This window comes from Crassostrea angulata, chromosome 7 (assembly GCF_025612915.1).
Source record: "Crassostrea angulata isolate pt1a10 chromosome 7, ASM2561291v2, whole genome shotgun sequence".
Taxonomy (NCBI): Eukaryota; Metazoa; Mollusca; class Bivalvia; order Ostreida; family Ostreidae; genus Magallana; species Magallana angulata.
In genome coordinates this window covers 22,690,844-22,716,059 of record NC_069117.1, presented here as the reverse complement: position 1 = coordinate 22,716,059, position 25,216 = coordinate 22,690,844, and the positions used below count along the sequence as shown (strand labels likewise).

Here is a 25,216-nt window from a genome sequence, read left to right as displayed (position 1 = left end):
AATTATTTATAGTTTGGGTTGTTCTTACTGTGCAAAAGATTGTGCATATATTATATTATTTCACCAAGATGCATAATAACGTAATAGTTTGAATCTCAAAAAGCAGTTTACTTATAGCATGATACTGGATCGCCTACATTCACCCTGTTAATGCAAGTTTTACATGAACATGTAATTAGAACCATTTTAACAAAAGCTTGGACTTTGGGTAGTTGTGTCAAACAGCAATTTGAGGTAGGCCTGTCTATTTCACTGCTGGCCACTATGGCATGGCTCTTTGAAATTAACAAGGTTTGTCTGGCTACGCAATCGGTGCATATTTCGCTTGAAACTGCGTCAATTTTAACTTGTTTTGACGCAAGAAATAGATAGCTTCGTCCTAATGAAAGTCCAAGGTCTTGTTAAAATGGTTCTAATAGTCGTAATTGCGTGGACCCTGAGGTCCACGCAGAAAATATATAAGCGAGATTAAACCGGATGCTATGGGGAAAATTCAGCCTGCGCATGAGCTAGCTTGGTTCCTGTGCGTAATGTGTAGCTCAGGGAACCAGGCTAACAAGTTTATCGGAATCGGGATCGGGGTTCCTCGCCATATGCACACATAAGTTCAAAGGCGCTGTAATTGTAAAGTTGTCAGTAAACAGTACAGAAACAAAGTATTCCTTTTAAAGAAATGATTGGCATGTGATATGAACTATCAGTGTTATGAAATAAGTTAAATGTTATGCCGAAACTACAACATGGATCAAATAGCATAAGTTGCAATGTTTTGTTGTTTACCGAATACACATGTAGCTTAACTTTACATTTATAGTAGTCGAGGCTAGAGAACTTCTCGATAATTTTTTTTAAGCATTTAAGTATGATTGAATAATTATGTCACTATAAAAGTTTGAATATCAAGAAAAATGCATCAATATATGAAATTTTTGATTTACACAAAGCTGTCACTGCATAGTTAACAAAGTAGTGCGAATCGTAATGTGTGCACAAATAGTAGAATTCACCGAATGCCTGATACTTTACATGCAAACTTCATTCATAGATAGATCAAAATTATTTTAGAAGTATGAATCCTTTAAATTCTGAGATAAAAAGTCAGGGCTATATATACACGTATACGTAATACAACGTACAAATTTAGTGGTTAAAAGCAGAGGGCTAGAGTCGGTGGAATCTCTGATAATCTTAAGGCTTTCACGTTTTCGTTGGAAACACATGCAAATGGTCCACGTATTGTAGTCCTTTTTTAAAGGACAGCAACTTGTTTTCCTAGATTTTTTATCACTCCTAGTTTCACTCCTTTCTTCTTATAACAGTTAAACGTATGTATTTCCATACATTGTATACATCAGTTTTAGCACTCAGTTCTTAAATTTTAAAAATCACAAGAATAAATACTCCGTGTTTTGCTGCAGCAACTACACTAATAACAAAAGCAACATTAAATTCTAAATTGCTTGGTAAATGAATAGAGCCCCTTAAACAAACGCATTAAATTCAAAATTAAAAAAAAAAAGAAACCAGACCAAAACCAATTTTTGTACGTGCATGTGGATTTTCGGATGGGGACGAATATTTTCCGATGGGAGACGATGGAAAGGCCAGTTTTTCTGACCATGATATGTTGATGTCTGGAAGGTATCATGTCATAATTTGGCACAGAATTCCCGGCACCCTCTCTATCCAGATTATTTCTTAGAATAGTATCATTCGCAGTACATCTTTTATATCCTTGAATATTATTTCAAAACTACTGGATGTATTGTTCAATGTTAAAAACATATAGTGATCAGCATTGTCAACAGGTTTACCTGATACTGTCCATTAAAACAAAGGAGGTTATGTAAGCCTCACACTGTCCATTCTGTGAACCACAATTAGTCCGGGGGTTACGATTTTAACAATTTAGAATCTTCACTATTTATACAGGCTTTGGTGTGAATAATGGCAAATCTGGTGCAATGGTTCTTGAGAAGATGTTTTAAGACACACGCCCTAATTTTACTGTTTCGCAGTCACATGTATCTCTCTTTTAAAAAGGGGTGTGCTCTTTATTTGAACAATTTTGAATTCCCTTCCCATAAGAATGTTTTGTATCAAAATTTGGTTTAATTTGGTCCAGTGGATCTAGAGAAGAAGTTAAATATGTATAAAGTCAACAGAAAGGCGGTCAGAGGGACGGACAACAGGTGACCAAAAATGCTCACTTAAAACTGCGGTTCAGGTGAGTTAAAAAAAACATAACCTCCGTTTCTATTAATCTGGGAGGTACATGTAAAAGAAGTGAGACTGCCGTGTGATTCCGACGATGGTGTATCTTATTTCGAGTATGCATTACTATCTGATGCAATGTCCTGAGATTATTAATCATTCGCAATAGGGCTGAAGATAAAGATCCCGTTGTATTTGGTGAACCAATCCTGAAAGAAGAAGAAGACTATAGCGCAAGTAAGATTTCTTTGCCTCATCACATTATCATCCGCTAAAATCCATGACAACAGTAAAACAAGTATTCCTTTTAAATGTATGATCGGCATGTGATATCATTGGTCAACTTCGTGTTAATTAAATGTAATGCGAAAGCATTATTTCGCATTACAAGCAATAAACAGGAAAATGGGATATATCGCGCCGTTTTGTTGATTGCCGAGACAGCAAGGAATGAATAAACTTTACTCTTAGTAGGTGAAGTATACTGTCCTTTACAAAAATTTAGATTATTGATAATCTAAATTTTTGTAAAGGACAATACCTCCGATTGAAATTCTTACGCATGTAAAGATACACGTGATTTTAATCATTATGTAACTGTATATGTGTTTTAAAATCAAGACAACGCATTAGAAATATGTTTTTTAGCAATCTAAATGTAATTTTAAAAAGATTTTATAACATGAAGCTGTCACTGCATAGTATACAAAGTAGTGCGAAGCGCAATGCGTGCGCAAATAGTAAAATTTGCCGGATGCCTCGTATGGACACAACGGTGATCGGCAAAAGCCGATCACAAAAATGTTACAGTAATATAGAGTTTATTGATAAAATTAAATTTATTGATTAAAAGTCAACAAATGATAAAAAAAATCTTTTTTTACATTTTAATATATTTACATCTACCAAGCATAATTTCCTCTATTTCTTACGGAAACTTATAGCTAATACATAGCTCTATAGAAACAGCCAGACTGAAATCTACACGCCCTATTTATCGATTGGTAGAAATCTACAGCGGCTGAAAGGGACAGGACTGAAATTGACACGCCCTATTTATCGATTGCTCTGAACCTACAGCGACCCTAGTAAAATCCCGGACTGCAAGAAATAATCATGACGATGCCAGACTCAAAGTCTCACAGGAGACGATTTGGCTGTTTCTTTTAGCTAACGTACTTTTGTACATTAACAGTAATTTAGTGAATTTTAATAACTTTTCATAATCAGTTTATTAATTAGTTAAAGAAACAATAAAATGATTTCTTTGATGATTCATTTGTGATATGAAGGTAGCGACATTGCAGGAAAAATACATAACCCGCGTTTATTGTTTAAATGACTCTCAATAGATATGATTTTTGTGCTCTTTTACATTTAGGTTTGCCTTTAGTTAGATTTCTGCTGCAGCGAAACCTTATTATCATTCCTAAAAGCGTTAATCCACAACGAATCAAAGATAATATTGACGTAAGTGGTTAATATGTATCTAACGAATAACGTAACTATTGTTCTTGGTCAGTTCTAGAACATGTGGACACTGGGTACATTTACTTGTATTTGCATGAGAAAGGGAACATTCGTCATTTGACACTTTACGAATCTATTAAATAAATTTATATTTTCTCATGCTGCACAAACTCACCGCAGCTGGGTTTTAGCTGAAGAAAAATCAGCACCCATGTAGAGATGAAATATGTCATTTATTGAAAATGACGAAAATAATGGAAAATAACGTTTAAAAAGTATATTAAGTATATAAAATGATCGGGAATCAGACCCAAAGGTATTCTCGCAATACAAAAAACGACCTATCCATTTATGCTGATCCCCTAAATTTACAGAATAACAATAATTTTTCAAAATGTACAACACATTAAGTAACAGCAAAACGATAAGGTCAAAGTGATATACCTACATGTACATGTACATACATGTACAAGTATACATATGTACACATTAGAATTTGAACATTTATCTGTAAGTGTCTGACTTTTTAAACAGATTTTGAGTTATCTGACGAGGAAATGAAAGCCATCTGGTCAATGGATAGCGGAGAGCGGTTTTACGCTACAACGATGTACAATATGTAAGTACATGTATTAGAGTCGTTGTAACAAAAGCTTGGACTTTGGGCAGTACGTGACAAACTCCGATTTGATGAAGGCGGGATCTACTCGTGGTCAACTGCCCAGTCATTGGCTAACAGATATGAATATATTGAACGCAATGACACTCGCCTAACTTCACACAGGGATGTTTATTTCGCTGAAACAGCGTCAATTTCACACAGCAGAGCAGATCTTGGCAATCAACTTTCCGGTTTTGACTGTCTATGAATATTAATGATCTTCTCTTAGCGAATTAGGAGAAAGGAGGTCAATATCTGACAGCCTGTTTTGATGAGCAAACTATAGATACACTGTAGTAACATCCCACAGAAAGTCCAAGCTCTTGTTAAAACGGTTCTAAACATAACAAACAAAAGTATGCATGCGCTAATTTGAAATACACACTAAAATTATCATATTTTAGAAACAGATTGTTTTTAAAATACATTGTGTAAATGAAATCAAACGAAAAAGTTATATACGCGGGCATGTTAAGGCTTCCCGATGCGATATGTAGAAAGTCACTTGTCTGTACTTCATACGATATGACGTCATAATTAACTTTGACGTCACGATCTGCATTCCTGTCGATAGTTCTCAGGGAATGTATCTTAACGTTAAAAGTGAATTATATCAAACCAGTATAATACCGCATGTTTCCTTTATATAGATGCTGCAGTTAATTCTAGACGTACAGAATTCATTCATATTAAAAACCAGTATCAAATAATCGGCAGTTTTAAAGCTTCGTTTTAAGTAAAAGACTATTTATAAGCTAGTGGTCAGTACCCACATTTACTAAAGTTCGTAGACGTAAACGTAGACGTAAACTTAGACGTAACGTACGTTTACGTCTAAAACGGTATTCACAAAATGACGTTGACGTAAAATTACGTCATAATTGGACGTAAATCTACGTCTGCTCGATAGGTACACGTATCTTATCAAACATGGCGGCGATTTTGTTTACACTTGCGAGAGAGAGGAGTCTGAGACGTCAGAGAGTTTTCCGGGACCGGACTAACCCATTAGATGTCTTCAGCGACCGAGAACTGATTTGCCGTTATCGATTCCCGAGGCGGACCATCGTTGATTTCATTCAGCAGGTGGACAGAAGCCTTTCACGACCTACTAACAGGTCTCATCCTTTGCCTGTTTCATCCATGGTAAGTAATTTCGCTGATATTGAACCCGATGTATTTCTAGTTGCAGTATAATTTTCACCCAAGCATTTCACCCCCCCCCCCCCCAAAAAAAAAATCCGAATATATACATTCATCACCATGATATTGATATATGATAAAACACAATGTTAAACATGCTGTCTGGTTGATTAATTACTGACAAACAATGATTAGTGTCTTGTACAATTATCAATCATGACCCTTCTTCATCCAACAATTTACCAGGAATCCCAAGCATTTCACCCCCCCCCCCCTTTTACAAAAAATCCGATATATATATAATCATCAGAATGACATTTATTAGTCCGAAATATCTGACGTTTTTCTGGCTTTTTTAACGATTTTGATATTTACTTGCCAGGAAATATCAAAATCGTTAAAAAAGCCAGAAAAACGTCAGATATTTCGGACTAGACATTTATGTGATAAAACACAATCTTGATGTTACACATACTTTTACTGATGAACAATGATCAGTGTCTTTTATGAATACCCATTATGACCCCCCCCCCTTTTGGGCGTCAATTTTTTCACAACAGTATGCAGACCCTCAAACGGAGGGATATTCTTGTTTTACGGGTGAAACTGTGTTAGGGGTTTTGAAACCTATTTTAAAAATATTATTTGAGATATTTCACATTAATTTTTCAACGAGAATATATTTGCAGATAAAGGATATTGGATGAATATATGAAATTTCATTGTTATTATCTGTAACATGTTGTAATGCATTATTATAGACGACAAGGTTCAGTATAAAGGGGTACACAGTAGTTCCACATACGTGAACTTATTAACAGTTCACAGTTTTACTTCCTAACTTTTAGCGATATGCGTGAAGTCTTGAATACTTCTATCTGGACAATGTTGTGTAATTACATATAACAGGTATATTCAGTCCAACCTGAGCATATGCGACTGCATACAAATGACAATGAAATTCCACCTACACGTATAATTCTTTCATTTATAAACACACAGAAAATTAATTTATAATAAGATGTTTGTTATTTGGACCACAATGCAAAATTCAGGACTTTTGATAATTGTTATTCCTTTGTGTCCTCATTAATATTACACGGGGTATAGAAATTTACAGTACAAGAGGCCCATGGGCCACATCGCTCACCTGAGCAACACTAGGCAGGATAAAATCGGCTTCATTGAGTCACAATACAAAATATCTGGACGTGGTATAATACATGTAGATTCTATGCAAAAAAATCTGTTTCCCCCTGGATATTCTTGTAGTATATTTATATGATCTAAGGGAAGTAACTGTTTGAGTATGAATGTATGAGTATGATTTGAGTAAGAGTTATGGTTCTTTGTGTGTATGGTTTGAGAGTATCATCCGGGGATTGAGCACGGGAAAATAGCCATGCTGATGATGTGTGCGTGCGTGAGAGCATGATGTGGACTTGTATACATGTGTCATGAATAAACCTATTCGTGAATTGATTTAATTCGTTATATTCTTCACTGGCGACGAGGAGAATTTAGCCTATACAATGGCTTCGCTTATTGAACTGAATGGTGTTCAGAAGTTCGACCCAAACGCAGAACCGTCACAGTTAAATCAGTCTTGGAAACGGTGGCATAGAAGTTTCGAACTTTTTGCGGTTGGAAAGGGGGTGAGTAACCCTGAACAAAGAAAAGCTTTACTGTTACATTGTGCAGGACCAGAAGTTCAGGATATTTATTATACGCTGAATGAAGTCCGTGCAGAGCAAGAAGATAGTGTGTATACCGTGGCTGTCAAAACGTTAAATAAACATTTTGAAAACAAAGTGAATGTTCCATATGAACGGTACGTATTCCGTAAGATAACACAAAGTGATAAAGAGACTGTAGAACAGTTTATAACGAAACTTAGACAGCAAGCAGTATATTGTGATTTTGCAAATCAGGATGAGCAAATTCGGGATCAGGTGATTGAAAAGTGCAGGTTTCATAAAATCAGAGCTAAGTTGTTAGAGAAAGGAAAAGACTTAACACTGGAACAGTTGAGGACAATAGCTGCGACATTTGAAATGACAGAGGCACAGGCAAGACATATGGATACCGAATTAGTGGCATCAATAAATAAAATTCATGGACGTGGGCCTAAAACAGATAAACCAAAACGTACTGGTAGATTCGAGAACAGAAAGTATGGAAATAAGTGTTTTCGTTGTGGACGAGAAGGACACTTAGCCAGAGATCCATTATGTCCGGCAAAAGATAAGGAATGCAGGAAATGTGGAAATGTGGGACACTTCATGAGCTGCTGCTTAACGAAGCCAAAACAAGGAAAACGTATGACACAGAAATCTCAAAGAGGAGGACAGATTCATACAGTAGAGTCGGAATCGGATTCAGATGTGTTTGCATTTATTCTAAAGACATCGGACAAGTCGTCAGACAAAGTTACGGTCAGTCTTGGAGGACATCCAGTGGAATTCGTTATTGATAGTGGTGCATCAGCCAATATTATAGACAAAGAACTGTGGGAAGTTCTCAAGAAGAAACGCCTAAAATGTTATTCTGAAAAGTGTGAGAAGAAACTCTATGCATATAGTTCTACAGAACCACTGAAATTGTTAGGAAAATTTCGAACACATACCTTGATCGAGGAAACAGGCAATGGTAGTGAAGAAGAATTCTATGTGTTGAATGGAAAAGGACCAGCACTGCTAGGCAAAGATACCGCTACGAATCTAGGAGTTCTTAAACTTGGTGTCAACAGTGTACAATCATTTGACATTGTTCGTGAATACCCAGAGTGTTTCCAAGGAATAGGAAAGCTGAAAAACTTTAAGTTAAAGCTGCATATTGATCAGGACGTAAAACCTGTTGCCCAAGCTATGTACAGGATTCCATACAGTTTGAGAGAGAAAGTTGGAGAGCAACTTGATGACCTTGAATCTCAGGATATCATTGAGAAAGTGAATTCTCCTACACCTTGGGTCAGTCCAGTCATTATTGTACCGAAATCCAATGGTGACATCAGATTGTGTGTCGACATGAGACAAGCCAATGCTGCGATTATTCGTGAAAGACACCCTATTCCGACTGTGGATGAAATACTCTACAACGTGAATGGTAGTGAAGTGTTTAGCAAGTTGGACCTTAGAAGTGGATACCATCAGATTGAGTTGGAGGAATCTTCAAGGGAGATCACTACATTTGTAACATACAAAGGCCTGTATAGATATAAAAGACTGATGTTTGGTATTTCATCAGCACCAGAAAAATATCAGCAAGTGATTTCACAAGTATTTCATGATTGTGAGGGAGTACAAAACATTTCAGATGATATTGTGATCCATGGGCGTGACAAAGCAGAACATGATAAAAGACTTTGTAAAGCATTGCAGAGAATTAAAGAAAAAGGACTTACGCTGAACCAAGCAAAGTGTGAATTTAGCATGAACAAAATAACATTCATGGGTCATGTTATGTCTAAGAATGGTATTGGGCCAACAAGTGACAGGATCAAGTCATTACTGGATGCAAAAGAGCCAACAAGTGGATCTGAAGTGAAAAGTTTCCTTGGACTTGTAAACTTTAGTGCACGATATATACCAAACCTAGCGACTGTGTCAGAACCGCTGAGGAGATTGACAAAGAAGAATGTGAACTTCGTATGGGGACGTGAACAGAAGAAGAGTTTTGATACGTTGAAACGTTGTTTGTCAAATGTGGAAACTTTAGGACACTACAGGTTAGATGCAGAAAAAACACAGTTAGTGACAGATGCTAGCAATGTAGGCCTTGGAGCAGTCTTACTTCAAGTGCACAAAGGTGAAACGAGAGTCATCTGTTATGCAAGCCGTACATTGTCCGTGGCAGAACGCAATTATTCGACAACAGAGAAAGAAGCTCTGGCAGTTGTGTGGGCATGTGAGAAGTTCCATATTTACTTGTATGGTGTAGAGTTTGAGCTGATTACAGATCACAAGCCATTAGAAGTTCTTTATGGAAGAAAATCTCGACCAAATGCACGAATTGAACGCTGGTTGTTAAAACTTATGGCATACAATTTCAAAGTGCGTTACTTACCTGGACATCAGAATATTGCAGATGCATTGTCACGTTTGGTGGAAAACAAACCTGTGGAAAACAGTAACTCTGTGGAGACTGAACAATATGTGAAATTTATAGCGAGGGAAGCTACGCCTCATGCATTGTCTACTCGAGAAGTAGAAGAAGTTTCAAAGAGGGACGAAGAACTTGTCAGAATTCGTAGATTCATTAAAGAAGGGGAATGGGAAAAATCTTGTGTTGACTATTTTCCATTTAGAGATGAATTTTGTTCTATTGGATACCTTATGTTACGTGGATCTAGGATTGTGATTCCAAGAAGTCTGAGAAAACAGTGTGTTCAGTTAGCACACCAGGGGCACTTGGGCATTGTTGGGACAAAACAACAACTTAGGACGAAAGTTTGGTGGCCTGGTATGGACAAAGAAGTGGAAAAGTACGTGAAATCATGTCATGGATGTCAGATTACTAGTGCATATCCAAAACCGGAGCCAATCAGTCCAACACCTTTACCGACGGGACCGTGGCAAGAGTTGGCAATTGACTTACTGGGACCATTAACATCAGGACAATATGTGTTAGTTGTAGTGGACTACTTCAGCCGTTATTATGAAATTGAAATTACCAAAGACATTACAAGTGAGAAAATCATTGATGCTCTAGAGGGAATGTTTTGTAGACATGGAATTCCATATCAAATTACATCTGATAATGGACCACAATTCAAGTCTAAGTTATTTGAGGATTATTTGACAGATAACTGCATCAAACACAGAGCAGTTACACCATTACATCCGGCTGCAAACGGGGAAGTTGAACGTCAAAACCGGTCATTGATGAAAAGGATTAGAATTGCACAAGCAGAATCTAAGGATTGGAAGAAAGAAATCCGGAAATACTTGTTTGCATATCGAACAACTCCACACAGTACAACTAGGGTGTCACCTGCAGAATTGATGTTCCGCCGTAAACTGAGGACAAAATTACCACAAGTAGAGAATCTACAAGAAAATGTGTTTGATGAAGAAATGCGAGATAAGGATGTGTATTCAAAGTACAGAAACAAGCTATATGTTGATGAGAAACGTGGTGCAGTGGATTGCGACTTAGAGCCTGGAGATTCAGTCCTTTTGAAGAAAGCAGTCAAAGACAAAATGGACACTCCGTACCATGCAGAGCCATATACTTTGGTACAGAAAACTGGAAACAGCTGTGTTGTTGAATCACCAGAAGGACTCACATTGAAGAGGAATAGCGAGTTTGTGAAAAAGTATCATTGTAATCAAGAACCGGGAACTTCCGAAAGTGATGTGTCCGATATTCCAGAGACTTACAGTGAACCGATCATTGTATCCGCTGATACATGTGATGAAGGACAGCCTTCTGTGAGGGAACCTATCGCAAGAAAACCAACAGAGCCAGTCTTGAGAAGGTCAACCCGTGTAAAGACAGTTCCGCAACATTTTAAGGACTTTAAAATGTGAGCCGTGTCCGTGTGTTTCCGTGTGAAATTATTTGTATCATGGACTGTGAACTGTGACTGTCTTTGTAAATTTTGTAAACTCTTTATAATGGACAGTAATCTTATTAAGAATGAGAAATCTGATTATTAATATGTTTTTCAGTATAATAGTTAAATCTTGCAAAGGGGGGTATTGTAGTATATTTATATGATCTAAGGGAAGTAACTGTTTGAGTATGAATGTATGAGTATGATTTGAGTAAGAGTTATGGTTCTTTGTGTGTATGGTTTGAGAGTATCATCCGGGGATTGAGCACGGGAAAATAGCCATGCTGATGATGTGTGCGTGCGTGAGAGCATGATGTGGACTTGTATACATGTGTCATGAATAAACCTATTCGTGAATTGATTTAATTCGTTATATTCTTCAATTCTTATATTTACCAGTATAATCAAGTCCCTTTTCTAACACGATTTTATAGTCGTGTCACATTCAGCATACATGTACATCAAATTCTGAACCCAATAATCATCCAGGGGCCAAAGTTTAAACAATTTTAAAATATATAAAAATGCTATATAAATAAGTAAAAGCATATATAATAACATTTCAGTTTTTGTGAATAATTAATTTGTTTTCCTTTGTATAACTGAATCCCCTTTGTGGCCCCACACTACTCCTAAAGATTGTGATTTGAACAAATTTGAATCTACACTATCTTATATTCTTTCACAAAATTTACAGCTTTTCTAGGCAAATCTTTTTTAAGAAAAAGATTTAAAGATATTTCTCTGTATTCCTATGAAAAAAATTGTCCACCCCCCTTCCCCCCCAATAACCCAATCTTACCCCATGGTAATCATTAATTGTCCAAACAACTATTCTATTGTAGACATTCTGTACCAAAGAAAATTCAAAAACATGTATCTATATTCATTGAAACTTTAATTTAAATTTGAATAAACAATAACATTAACACACGAGAATTAATTTTTACAGGTTTTGGCAACTCTTCGAGTTCTGTCCAAAGGAGACTTTCAGTCTGAGGCTGCTGACATACATGGTATTTCTCAACCCTCATTCAGCAGAATGTTTATGGGAGTCGTTGATGCCCTGAATGCCAGCCTTGACAACATCATTTTTCCGATGGGGCAAGAGGAAATTCTTCGGACAAAGGAGGACTTTTTGAGGGTGGCAAACTTCCCCAACGTAGTTGGTGCCATTGATGGAACTCTGATTCCAATCATGGGAATGACTGGAGACGATGAGCATGTTTTTGTGTGCAGGAAAGGGTTTCATGCCATAAACATGCAGGGAATCGTGACCGCTGACCTGAGGTAAATAAAAAATTCTATTTTTAAGTGGACAATCAGTGAAATTACTATGTTGGGTCTATAAAACTATCAACATTTTTTTAATTGTTTCCTTATGACTGCATTTATATACCAACATTTCATTTCAGATTTACTAACATCGTTTGCAAGTATGGGGGTGCCACACATGATGCATACATACTTGCAAACTCGAGCATTCCCGAGATAATGGACCAGCTGCCAGGTGGAGGATGGCTCTTAGGGGACAGTGGCTACCCCCTTCGTCCATGGCTAATGACTCCTTTCCTCACGCCCCAAGCAGGACAACAGGAGAAGTACAATGCCAGTCACATTAAGACAAGAAACTGCGTTGAGAGGGCTTTTGGTGTCCTTAAGTCCAGATTTCGGCAAGTATAAAAAAATTAGATTTCATTCAAATATTAGACTTGCAGAACAGACTCCAAACATAAAGCATATAAGCAAAATTTCTTACCTGGGTAACACTTCTCTTTTATCTTCTCTTTATTTCTTTAATTTAACTTTTTCCCGAGACTGCACTTCTAATGGGACAACATCGCTCCCCCATCTGATAATGAGCTTACAATACAGAAAAAGGAGAATTAGATACAGAACACCCAAATCATAAAATTATTTCAAATTCATTTTTTTATACAATTATTTTTAAAACATCACTAACCCATTTACAAATGGGCCATACAAATAGTTGCAAAAACATGCAAAATTCTTTGAAAAAATCCAAAATAATGTTTGGGACTTGACAATGCATAAATTTATACTTTCCAACAAATGCATGACTAAGTGACGGATCATAATTCATATCTATGTTGATCATAACATCAATATTCTGTTACAGATGTCTGCACAAAACAGGAGGAGCTTTGGCCTACACCCCTTCAAAATGTGTAAGGATCATCGAATGTTGCTGCCGCCTCCACAACAGGGCCATCGAAGACCGCATTCCAGCACCAGCAACAGGACAAGTACCCATCTTCTCCGATAATGACACTTTCAATGCTGAAACTATTGTCAATGCAAACGCAGTTAACACCAGAAACATCATTGTTAGAAGATTTTAATTATTTAGTGGAATTGTCTGTTTATTTGATATATTTGCCTGCCCAATAGTTAGTAATTTTTGATAAGTAATGTGCAAAACCCTGTTAAATGTAGGTTGATATTTTAATTATTCAAATAAGTGATAATTTTTTTTCTGCTTACAGGTCATTATCTTTGAATTGTACAAAAGTTAGTACGTTAAATGTGTTCTAAGATTGATGTTTTCCAATTTGTTATCTAAAAAATCATGTGCTACATTGTCAACTCAATTATGGTACCGGTAAACGATTTGGTTATTGTTTTAGATTTGTTTTATTTGATATTTTTAAAGAGAGATATCATTTAAAGCTGCCATCTTACTGTAGAATTGTAATATTCCATTTTTGAATTCTCCATCTAACTGGAACACATACAAAGAAACATTTTTTTGTTAATCCACAGTGTCATTTTCAATTATTTTTTTTTGTAAATCAAAATATTAATACTGTTCAACACATCAAGATAATGCCAGAGTATGACTTACTGTACTTTTTAATTTACATTTTATATGCATGTATTATTGTTAAAGTTGTCTTCAGATGGTACTCTTAAAATACATTTATGAAATATATTGAGTCCCTTGAAATTTAGCATGTGTTTATTTGTTATTTGATAAATTTAAAAATGATAAAGTCTATTTTCCAAGACAATTAATTCATGTACTTAATGTTTTCACATTCTTTAAAATATAAACAAAAATATTGTAGTCCATATGGTGGATAATTATAATAAAATTTAATATAACCAGCAAATTAAAAATGCTGCTTCCATACAAGTAATTGTAATTGTAATAATGGTCAGAAAAGGCAGAACAAGATATCTGTGAGCTTAATTTTCACTAGTAATACCTCGCTCTGATGTGAATATGCAAAATGAGCAAAGTTGACAGAAAGCTGATTATATTGGTACAAAAATAAATCCTAACTTCTGGCATGCCTAAACAAATAGTGTGATACAATTTCAAGCATCTGTGATGAATAGTTGCTGAAAAACTGTGACAGAAATTACCGTTACTGACAGACAGATGAACAAAAGGACAGTTATGAACAGACAGACAGACACACAAGGGTAAAACAGTATAACCCCTTCTCCTTTGGAGCGGAGGTATAAAAAACATTGGTCTCACAGAGGGTGGAAGTTTCAAGCAAGTATAAATGAAGTTACTAATTAAAACTCGGACAAAAGATTACAAACAGATTGAACATTTGAAGAAGAAAACAAAGCATAAAAGTTCTTCAAAATCTCGAGCCTCTCTTTTTCAATTTCCAGTCTCTGCTTTTTGATTGAAAGCTTCTCCTCCTCAATTTCAATGAGGCGCCGAGATCCGTAGCTGTACTCATTAAATGTTTGAGCTTTCCGTTTTCCTTATAAACGGAAAATAAATCTTATCTCGATATAGAACATTTTTTTTTTTATCTTTTTAAAATCTTAATATAAACTAGAAATTTTTCACATATGTAAGGCAAAATAGAATTGTGTTTCTCTTTTGTGTTTTTCTTGTTTTCATACCTTTAGAAGTAGACGGTTCTGACAAAGAAGATTCTTCTGTGAAGTTAAAGGAAATTTTAAAGAAAACTAGCAAGAGGTACCTTGAGCTTGCAAACTTACAAATGATACACCCCGTTAAGAAAATATCATAATTCAAGTAAATTAAGAAATAAACATCATTGAGAAAAGTTCATTGATGATTTTTTCACATTGCTGTATATTACTTATATTAACATTTGAGAATGGCAAATCCATCAGAATCATTAACATAATGATGATCTTACATTTTCAATATTGCAACCATCATGTGTGTGCAATACATGCAATCATTGACATGATAACACAGACTGGGAACACAGGGAAAGACAGACGGACAAGGAGATTCCTATTTAACTCCCCCCCCCCCCCCCCCCAAATCTTTGTTTGCAAGGGGTATAATCATATTTGCAGTGTGTATAATTATATCAATCTGATTAAAATCAGATCTGCAATCCTCTCCGACTAATTCGATGTTGCCACACAAGAGATCTTTGTGTAGCGACATTGAATTTGTTGGGGCGGATCGCAGATCTGATTTTAATCAGATTGATAATTATATTTGCTTAAACTAACAATTATAAGCATTTTGATAAATTTTGCACTTTTCTTGGGCAGAATGACCAATTTCAGTTAAATACCAGTATTTCAAAATGTTGAATTGTTTAAAGAATACTAAACATAGGATATATACTAACCTTCAGATTGAGAGACAACTGGCACATCACTATTAGTGTCTAGATTTTCAAGTTCTTCAGCTGGAACTAAAACAGATGTTGTTCTTTATTGATTTATTTAGTCATACTTTTAACCAGAAGCCTCTTGGTTACATTAATGATATTTTTTTTTATTTACAATGCAGAAAAAAGACAATAAACCCAACCTTTGCAGTTAATGAACATAGCCATGCAAAGCTCTTTGATGGATAAAACCTTGAATAATCTAAGTCTTGACAGAAGTAATAAGTTGTTTTTCTCCTTCATTATTAATCACTTACTCCTATGGTATAATAATGCAACTCCATATCTTAGAAGACTGATCATGTAGAACAGACAGACAAAGAGATGAACAGAGTGCTTCCAAAAAGACCCCCCCCCCTTCCTAAAACTTCATATGTGGGGGTATAACTACTGTAACTATTCATAGTGATAAACCAACATGATCAATGATAGTGAAGTATCATGGCAACTTATAATCTTACCCTCAGTGACAATAAATGGCTGTATCTCAAGGCAATTTGGTTTTTGGGACATCTGAAGGGAAGACCTGTCTTCACTGGTGTCCACCCCATCCTCAATTCCAGATATGGCTGACTGAGGAATCAACTGCAATATCTAAAATTTTCATGGAGTTGAAAGTACATATTTCCTTACTATCGTCTGACAATTTACAATTCATTCCATAAAGAAAAAGGAGTTAAAAATAAAGCATCTTGTCAGAAGCATTTGAAAAAAAAATCATTTTCATTTCATCTTCATTTTCTTGTAAAGCAAATGATTCATAATTAATAACAATTTTATAAACAATATCATTTAGATTTAAATTGGATTGATGTTGGAGACAAAACAAGGGAGAAATAAAACAGCATGCAAACATAACAGTTGTATTAGTTGATACTAGAACTTGGAGACCTACCTTAAAACACTACTTGAAAACATATGCAGTAGTGATGGGATTTGAACCCATTATCTCCTAAGACAGTTATATACATTTAGGTTACATAAAAGGACAGACAAGGACTTACACAGAACAACATATGTTCACGAGAGATTGTCAGTGAAGCATCAATACTGGTTAGTTCATACTTACCCACCATGATCTGTCTTCTCGGACATTTACAAATTTCAAGCATTCATTCACTAAATGACAGAACCTTAGCATGTATCTAAATATTAATTTTATATCATATTGTCAATTATACCCCCAAAACAATACCATTTGGGCTTTTGTAATTGCTAAATCAATGGACCAGTACACACAAATTGACACAATAACAGCTTGTCTTTGTATGTTACACCATGGATATCTTCAACTTGAAGATTATCATTTCATTGTTACGGACCTACCTTAATTTCCTTGTAAGGATCACATACGTAACAAATTAACATATGAATACAACAGTATGAAATACTTCTTGAAGGTTTGGATTGCCTTTTAACACTGTAAAGATTGAAATAGAATAATGGCATGTTCAACAAACTTTCTCCTCCCAAGGCTTCAACATGGGGAGCTGTGAAGGCCCTCCTCCAGTTTGCGTCAAGTTTTTCCTCCGTTGAGCTTCCTTCTTCTTGACGGCAGACTGCATGTCTTGCCACTTTTTTTTTTACTTCCACTACCCCTCTTGTGCACTGCAGACTTACGGCGTTTACTCTACATATGTGCACAATTGCATATGAAAAGAGCACAAACACTCAGTGTACTTGTACAGGTATTTAGATTAGAAGGTGTTAAAGTATCATGGTAATAAGTATCAATTGAAATTTCTAAACTCGAAAAAATTAACAATAATCAGAGAGTAATGATAGCCATCAATCTCTACCTGCTTATATTCTGACCAATACTTGTGAAGAGGAACATTTCTAACTGAAGACTGAAGAGCTACTTTCCCCAATTCACAACACAAATGCATGTAAATAGTCTACCAATTTTTAGCCACTTACAATAGGCTTGCAAATTAGAAATATCTACAGCTGATCTAAACATATGAACTTCATGATTTCATAATTATAATGTAATATGTGTGTGACCACTGTCATTTTCTTTCTATGAAACCTATAATTATTCAGAAATACAATGTGTTCTGTATATGTGTTTATTGTCAGCTGATATTCTGAATTGTGATTACAATAACTGTTAAATTAAAGAATCCGCAATGCACAAATCCATAAAACACTCAATGATAAATAATTATTAATGAAAAATCCATAAATGATGGACTAACACATTACTACATAAACAGTAAAATGGTATTTTTGATCTAGATAGTGATTATCTTCATGATCTCCGATTATAAAATCGACCTACTTCTCTGTCACCGACTCCCATGCCATTGTCTTCATGTTGTTAGTCAGACACGGTGAGAACTTTCCATACAAAACCTTGTAGCTAGTTCCCACCGCGTCCACTAATACCTCCACCTCCACATCGCTAAAATTTGCCTTTCTCTGCTTCTTCGCGTCCATCTTTCTTTAGTTTTAAACCGGCAGACGATAAACAAAAAAATTCGCGCACTTCTATGAAGTGAAACTAATTATTGCGCATGCGTACGAATAAATCGTACACCTAAGAATTCGTAACCTACGTCTACGTCTGAGAGTAGCTTCGTAAATACCATTTTACGTATTCGTAACTTCAATCTTACGTCATTCGTAACTTCTACGTCTACGTCTACGTCTACGAACTTTAGTAAATATGGGTACTGGAGACTCTCCCTGCTACGTGTAAACAACTGAATGAAGAAATTTTAATGCATGTAAAACCAGCTTGGCGCAGGTGAAAGATCAACACAATTTTAAAATATTTTACGTAAAATTGGTAGAGAATATAAATACCAATGTGAATCGTGCTGCGGAAACCTGCGGATTTACCCAAATTTTTTGTAAATCGCTTTTGATTAGTAAAAATGTGCATTATTTTGATGATTTTGTGGAATGTTTCAACAATATCTTCTATAAACGAAATATCTATTTCTTTCCCAAGCAAGAACTTCAAAGTTTATGACTTAACAAAGGATTTTTCTTAAAAATATGTATGATTTAATGTCATTAATCACCTGCGCCGATGCGTTTTAACTAGATCATTTGCAATATTAGGATTCGCCTGTCACGTGATTACGAAGTACATATGACGTCACAAAAATGCATCAAATATAATGTTTAACATCGATGTCAATAAATATAACATAGATTTAAAGAAATACTCCTGGTAAAATTATTTTTGCCATGAATCAAATAATATCGTTTTCCAGCCGTATTTTAGCATCGGGACGCCTTAACAATGCTGCGTATTCCTAATGTTTTGATGCTGGCATATATTACGTACAGACGTATTATATCAATTATTGTACGATTTTTTTCAGTGAAGGAACCCACAAGTATTACATTTCACGACGAATATAAGACTAGTGTAGATCAATGCATACACTGCAGAGAGTTTTATACTTAATATTTTTTTGAATAATTAAAATGATTTTAAAATACTTTTTTTTTTTTAATTTTAATTTTAAAATAATAAGTTCGGCTACGTTATATATTATTGAATTGTTTTATAAATAAAAGCCGCCGAAAAGCTTATTATGTTGCAATTTTCCAAACTGTAGCTCTTAAAGTATATATTTAGATAAATTTAACTATAAGGTGGAAAACTCCATAAGATTTCAAGTTACCATTGAAAGCATACAGGAAACGCATAGTCCGTATAGTTTGGAAACATTAATGAATAATTGAATTTTTTTTACATAGAGGCTAGTATGTAGTGTTATCTATATAACAAGAAGTTACCAAATCAAATCGGTTGGTAATTTCATAGAGTTCAATTGGCGACTGGCAATCCTTTCATAAAAAAGACGTGCACTGAAAACAGTGTAGATCTCCAGTACACGCTAATACATATATGCATGTAATTTGTTCAACTACAAATAATTTTAAATTATTTAGTGTGGGTTGTTCTTATTATGCAAAGGTTGTGCACGTAGCATATCATTTCACAAAGATGCATGTATAATGATATAACACACTGTAGTTTGAAACTAAAAACGCAGCATCCTTACAATGTAAGAACTAAAGATCCTAGATCACCTACATTTATCCTGTTGATGCAAGCTGTACATTTATGATATATAGTCGTAATTGTCCGAGACTTTTTATCACTCCTATTTTCACTTATTTCTTCTTAATATCAATGCATATGTATATTTATAGATTGTATACACTGGCTTTAGCATTCAATTCTTAAATCTGGAAAACTCACAAGTGCATTTACACTTCGTCTTTTGCCACAGCATGTAATAACATAGAGGTTACAAGTCCAATGTAGAAAGCCTTGAAATACGATACATGTATCATAGATAATCAAACAATTGATAACTTAATACAATTAGTACACGATGTTGATTGAGAAATCCTACCTTTATATTAGATGAATATCTCTGAACATGTGGCCTGACTTAACGATGCGATATAATCGATCATAAAAAAAGAAGTCAATGGGATTTAAATTTTTTGAAACAAGAGATGTAATGCATTGATTTGTCATTTAAAGTAGTCACGAAATGATTAGTCTCTTATTGAACGACACAGAAACAAAACAAATGGACCTCGTCATATACTCCAGTTAAATGAGGACAAAAGACACCCAAGATTTAACCTGTGCGATTTAAATCGGAAGTAATTTTTAAACATCACATAGGCCTATGTCATTCCGTCGATGTACGCACATCTACATACCACCAGAGTTCTGTGAGTTTATTTTTAAGTTATTAAAAAAAATGATATATTGTGATGAATTTTTAGTAAATATTTCAAAGCAATAAGTCAGTGAAGAAATATTTGAATTTTTTAAGGTACATGAGTAGGTAATGGATAGTTATGCAGTTCATAGGCTAGCACCGAAGAAAGAAACAAAAACAACAAACAACAGAGGGAAATCCCCGTTGCTGCAATTACTGAAAAGGACAACTTCCCGGGCTAATATATCCCCCATGATAGACGGAGAGTTTGAGGATGATTTTGGTATCAATCATCAGAGCGAAAATGGGCAGGTCCAGATGTGTAGTCTGTCTCCAAAACTATCTTTCGATTTCAAGCAGGGATCCAAATCCGGAGACCATGATCCTGGGGGAATTGTTCGTGCTCGGAAAGAAAATCTTGTCATCCTGGATTCTGTCTCAAGAAAAATGAAAATGTTCAAGAGAGTGGAAAATAATAAAAACGAGCTACAATTCCGTTGTGCCACAACATACAGCTTTTCAGAGCATTGCCATGGCGTTGCCTCCGTGAAAGAAAACATGCTCGCTGTGACGTCGGATAAGAAAATTGAGTTTTTCAGAGTGAGAAGGTCAAAGCTTAAATGTTCATCGACGACCATTAGAACCCCTTCAAAATGCTTCGCAATAACAGCTACTTCTAAGAAAGTTTTCTTTATTGCACAACTTTCTTCCGTACAAGGATGTATAAAGTGTTACCAAAGAATCAAAGGGACTTTCAAATCCCACTGGGAGCTGGATTATATTATTGAACGTCCATTTGGCGAAACTCTGTCAATTCATTCTTTCTTGGTGGCTGATGAAGAGGAATCCACTGTATATTTCACAAATCCTGAGAGTAGATTCCTTGCTTCGATGTCGTGCCGTGGGGAGATGATTCGGATAGCTCGCTTCGACTGGACACCCCGGGGACTGGCAGTTGTGGGGGAATATCTAATCGTTGACAACGACACCGCACACTCTCTCTGCTTGACGAATAAAAACGGACAAGTTCTCAGGACCTTGATAAGCAATCTTCACGAAAATCCATCTCATTTATGTTATAACCCATTGTCAAAAGAACTGTTCATGTGTGCACTGCGTTCTCCAAAAATTCGTGTGTATTCAGTTCACAATTCTGATGACGCTGGAGTGAGCGAGTGTTAGTCCAAGAGCTTGCAGGGACCCTATAACTAAGGGAAAAACCATTTTATATGTAGCATATTATGTACATTGTGAGGAAGCTTTACGTTGTTTTTTTTTGTTTTTTGTTTTGTCCTGCATGCAAATGAATGTACAGTTATACATAAAGCAAATCCTAAAAGTCTACGTAATTCTGTGAATTTTCAAGAACAGATGTGTTCATTATTTGTAAGTTTTATAGTCAATCATGTGCAGTTTGATTTTTACATTTATACATCTTTTTCAATTTTGTAAGTATACGTTTCTGCATTGGGGTTTTCTCTTTTGTATTTTTTTTTTTTTGGAAACAAAACTTTTTTTCTAGTTTAATAAATCGTTTGCACCTTCCAAACTATGTTCAGTGTTTTAAATGCTCATAATGAAATTAGATATACAATGATTTTATTAATAAACGAACCTTATCCCTCGTTTATATTATTAAAGTAAACTAGTTTTATACGTATTGATCAGTACAAATATACCGGTACTACAATATAGTTAAAGAATTATACTAGCATTGTTGTCAAAGCATTTATATAACAAATCGTCACGGGAGAACAAAATTATTCTCTATCCTATCCAATTCCTATCCAATCTGACCAAATTGAAGTGAAGAAATAAATCGCCTAAAATAACTGTTAGTAGAAAGAACTGTCGATCGCGACGAGCAATGTGTTAGTACCTTCGTTCCTAACAATTCAAGCCAATTCTATATCGAATAATGTTAATTCGTTCTTTTATTGTTAGTAGTGCATTGGTACACTGAAAGTTATAAATGAAATATAATTGATTTTTATCTATTTGGTGATATTATGATTAGATATTTCGAGAAATGATTCCCGAAGAACTTTTATGGCTGACATGAATAGGGTGTGACGTATGCGCTGTTAAATAAAAATGCAAAGTATGCAAGTTTGACTATAGGTTTTAAGTACGAATCGTTCCTTCAATCTTGCTCAAGAGCTTTTACAGTAAACACACAGTTCATAGTAATGCCCTTACACAGGAAGTTCGCGACTGCAACAAGTTGCATACTTGGGAAGAATGGGGGGGTGGGGGTGGGGGGGGGGGGTGAATGTATCTCGTGCATTGACGTAAAGTGAATTACTTTTGTGAATAAAAGGCCAAATCTTTTAACTTTTGTGTGTACGGTATACATGTCATTGTACTTGTAAAAGAACATGACTAAGAACAATCGGGGATTTTAAACAAAGTTGATCTATGGATATAAACATATATCTTCCAAAGCTTTTTTTTAAAATCATTTTATTTTAAACACAGCCCCATCACGTAAGTCTGTTACATGAGATGGACGAGGACTTCTCCATTTCAGGGGCTTATTTGTTGAATTAAATGTTCCATAACATATCAAATCTATGTAATCGATGCTCTTACAATCGCTGTTTTATTTATCGACACAATTTCAGGCGATCTGTAGCATAACTTATGGCAATTATTTTTTGGAGATTTATTTCAAGCTAGGAGAATATTCAACTATGCCCTACGTGACTTTGTAAGTAGTCGGGATCCTATTTATCTATATACTACCTATATACTATACTGATAATTGAAAACATATTGCGAGTTTAAAAAGTTCAGTTTTATATATATATATATATATATATATATATATATATATATATATATATATATATATATATATATATATATATATATATATATTCAGTTACATTTGTTTATTTCATTTCAATAGCAATATTTTTTGATAGCAATAACTGTACGCGTTGTATTGTAATAATTTAGAGTTAACCTAATATACAAACTAAGTTATAATATAAATTTAGGAACAGGTTTAAAAAAAAAGACGAATGCATTTCAATGTACTCTGTAAATATCAAACATCAAATCCAATACTTATACTAATATTACAGTGTATTTCTAAACCTTGGAACTACGCGCTCTGATCTATATACTTTTCCATTTTAGCTTAGATTCCATTCTCGGACCAATAGGTCTGTATGAGGGACTCCGATCAGTAAGAGACGACAACTTCATAGACCGCATGTCCTATTACTACACCAACATGTTCCTGCTTTTCTTCACGGTCCTCGTATCAACAGAGGACTTTGTAGAACCCATACACTGCTGGAGCCCCGAGGAGTTCACGGACTCAGAAAGATATTACACGCTACAACTGTGCTGGATATCAAACACATATCGTGTACCATTTTCAGAGCCTATCCCCCCTCAGTTTGAACCACGTGGCAATGATGAAGTGACGTATTATCAATGGGTTCCATTAATCCTTCTACTTATGGCAGCATGTTTCACGATTCCGCGGCAAGTGTGGAAATATTGCTCTCAAAGGTCGGGAATCGGAATAAAAAAGATGTTGTCATTGGTAGATGAATCGGTTAAAGACGTGCCGAGTGTCCGAGAGAAGAAAATAAATATGATAGCTGAATATATAGACTGTTGGTGCACAAACATGAAACCGTTTCGAAGTGGAATGTACTCTGGAATACGTGAAAGATACGGACGATTTTGCAGTGTTGGCTTTGGGCGTCATTATGGAAACTATCTTGTAACTTTGTGTGTTTTTGTGAAATTTCTTTATTTTGGAAATGCGATAGCTCAGCTGTATTTTTTGAACGAGTTTCTTGGCGGAAAAGACTTTTGGATATATGGATATGAAGTCATATACAAGGTCATACTGGAACATAATTGGGGCCAGTCCTCAAGGTTTCCCAAAGTCACGCTTTGCGATTTTGATTTACGACAACTGGAAAACGTTCAGAGATGGACGTTACAGTGTGTTCTTCCGGTCAACATGTACAACGAAAAAATATTTATTTTTCTGTGGTTTTGGCTTTCATTAGTTGCGTTTTTAAGTTTTTGTAATTTAATTTACAGTTTGTTTTTAGTCGTATACCCTCGCCAGAAAACAACATTTGCGAAGAAATATCTCAAAATGGAAAATGTTTACGACAAAGGAAATTTTCTCTCACGAAAAATGGTCCGGAAGTTTGCGGACACTCATTTACGACAGGATGGAATCTTTCTACTGAAGTTGATAGCTTTCAATACGAACACTGTGTTTGTCTCTAAGATCATTAACATATTGTGGGAAAAGTATCGCGAACGCGTGCATGAAGTTGGTCGGACTGTCGAAAACGAGTTTTATGAGGGAAGACGAACCACCATACGGTATATACCGGAACCGAACTACGGCCACGTCACAGATGGGTACGAAAGTGAAGTATAGTTTATCTTACATGTAACAGCTGATTTATGTTAATTAATGCGCGTTGTGTATCTTACATATAATTTCGAGCTTTCGCTCTGAATGAAATTCTCACTTACAATCTAATAATAAATCTTCTCTTCAGTTTTCGAGAAAAAGAGGTAAAAGGTTCTTAGAATACTAAGTACTAGATACTCGCTTCTTGTATCTGGGTGTATCTGATACCGTATTTATTCTCACTAATAATGTATACACATGTATCAGTATCACATCAATTTTTAACACATCTATTCATTTGTCCGTTAAACTATAATATTTATGGAAAAAACATGCAAATCATTGTCTGTAAATGTATATTAACTTTATGAAGATGTATGTTGATGTAAATAAAAGGTTTTTGTTAATCATTACCATTAT

The 25,216-nt window shown here is 35.2% G+C and overlaps 3 protein-coding genes, 2 long non-coding RNA genes and 1 pseudogene across 8 annotated transcripts; 4 read left to right on the top strand and 2 right to left on the bottom strand.

Annotated features, from left to right (window-relative positions):
• Positions 1–1,517: 1,517 nt before the first annotated feature.
• LOC128156705 (uncharacterized) lies at positions 1,518–19,103 on the top strand. The gene is made up of 4 exons (XR_008239753.1): positions 1,518–2,451; positions 3,596–3,684; positions 4,219–4,303; positions 19,030–19,103. It is a non-coding gene; the product is annotated as an uncharacterized LOC128156705 (long non-coding RNA).
• On the top strand, positions 11,970–13,569 carry LOC128156703 (putative nuclease HARBI1). 2 transcript variants are annotated; one of them, XM_052818954.1, is made up of 3 exons: positions 11,970–12,335; positions 12,461–12,718; positions 13,186–13,569. In XM_052818954.1, the coding sequence occupies exons 1-3, from the start codon at positions 12,088–12,090 to the stop codon at positions 13,406–13,408; spliced, it is 729 nt and encodes a 242-aa protein (XP_052674914.1). In that variant the 5' UTR covers positions 11,970–12,087; the 3' UTR covers positions 13,409–13,569. The 2 variants fall into 2 exon arrangements, with proteins under 2 accessions (XP_052674914.1, XP_052674915.1); XM_052818955.1 differs by having other exon boundaries at positions 12,461–12,722; positions 13,186–13,493.
• Positions 12,192–13,163, bottom strand: LOC128156704 (uncharacterized). Its single transcript, XR_008239751.1, has 3 exons — positions 12,805–13,163; positions 12,514–12,701; positions 12,192–12,330 (listed from the first exon to the last, which is right to left on the bottom strand). It is a non-coding gene; the product is annotated as an uncharacterized LOC128156704 (long non-coding RNA).
• On the bottom strand, positions 13,678–18,247 carry LOC128156701 (myb/SANT-like DNA-binding domain-containing protein 4; annotated as a pseudogene).
• Positions 19,104–20,252: 1,149 nt separating the features above from the next.
• On the top strand, positions 20,253–21,946 carry LOC128156012 (uncharacterized). 3 transcript variants are annotated; one of them, XM_052817963.1, is made up of 2 exons: positions 20,253–20,407; positions 20,512–21,946. In XM_052817963.1, the coding sequence occupies exon 2, from the start codon at positions 20,527–20,529 to the stop codon at positions 21,577–21,579; it is 1,053 nt and encodes a 350-aa protein (XP_052673923.1). In that variant the 5' UTR covers positions 20,253–20,407; positions 20,512–20,526; the 3' UTR covers positions 21,580–21,946. The 3 variants fall into 3 exon arrangements, with proteins under 3 accessions (XP_052673923.1, XP_052673925.1, XP_052673924.1); XM_052817965.1 differs by having other exon boundaries at positions 20,280–20,407; positions 20,487–21,946; XM_052817964.1 differs by having other exon boundaries at positions 20,285–20,407; positions 20,521–21,946.
• Positions 21,947–22,956: 1,010 nt separating this feature from the next.
• Positions 22,957–25,216, top strand: LOC128155990 (innexin unc-9-like). The gene is made up of 3 exons (XM_052817932.1): positions 22,957–23,107; positions 23,542–24,801; positions 24,945–25,216. The coding sequence occupies exons 1-3, from the start codon at positions 22,980–22,982 to the stop codon at positions 24,973–24,975; spliced, it is 1,419 nt and encodes a 472-aa protein (XP_052673892.1). The 5' UTR covers positions 22,957–22,979; the 3' UTR covers positions 24,976–25,216.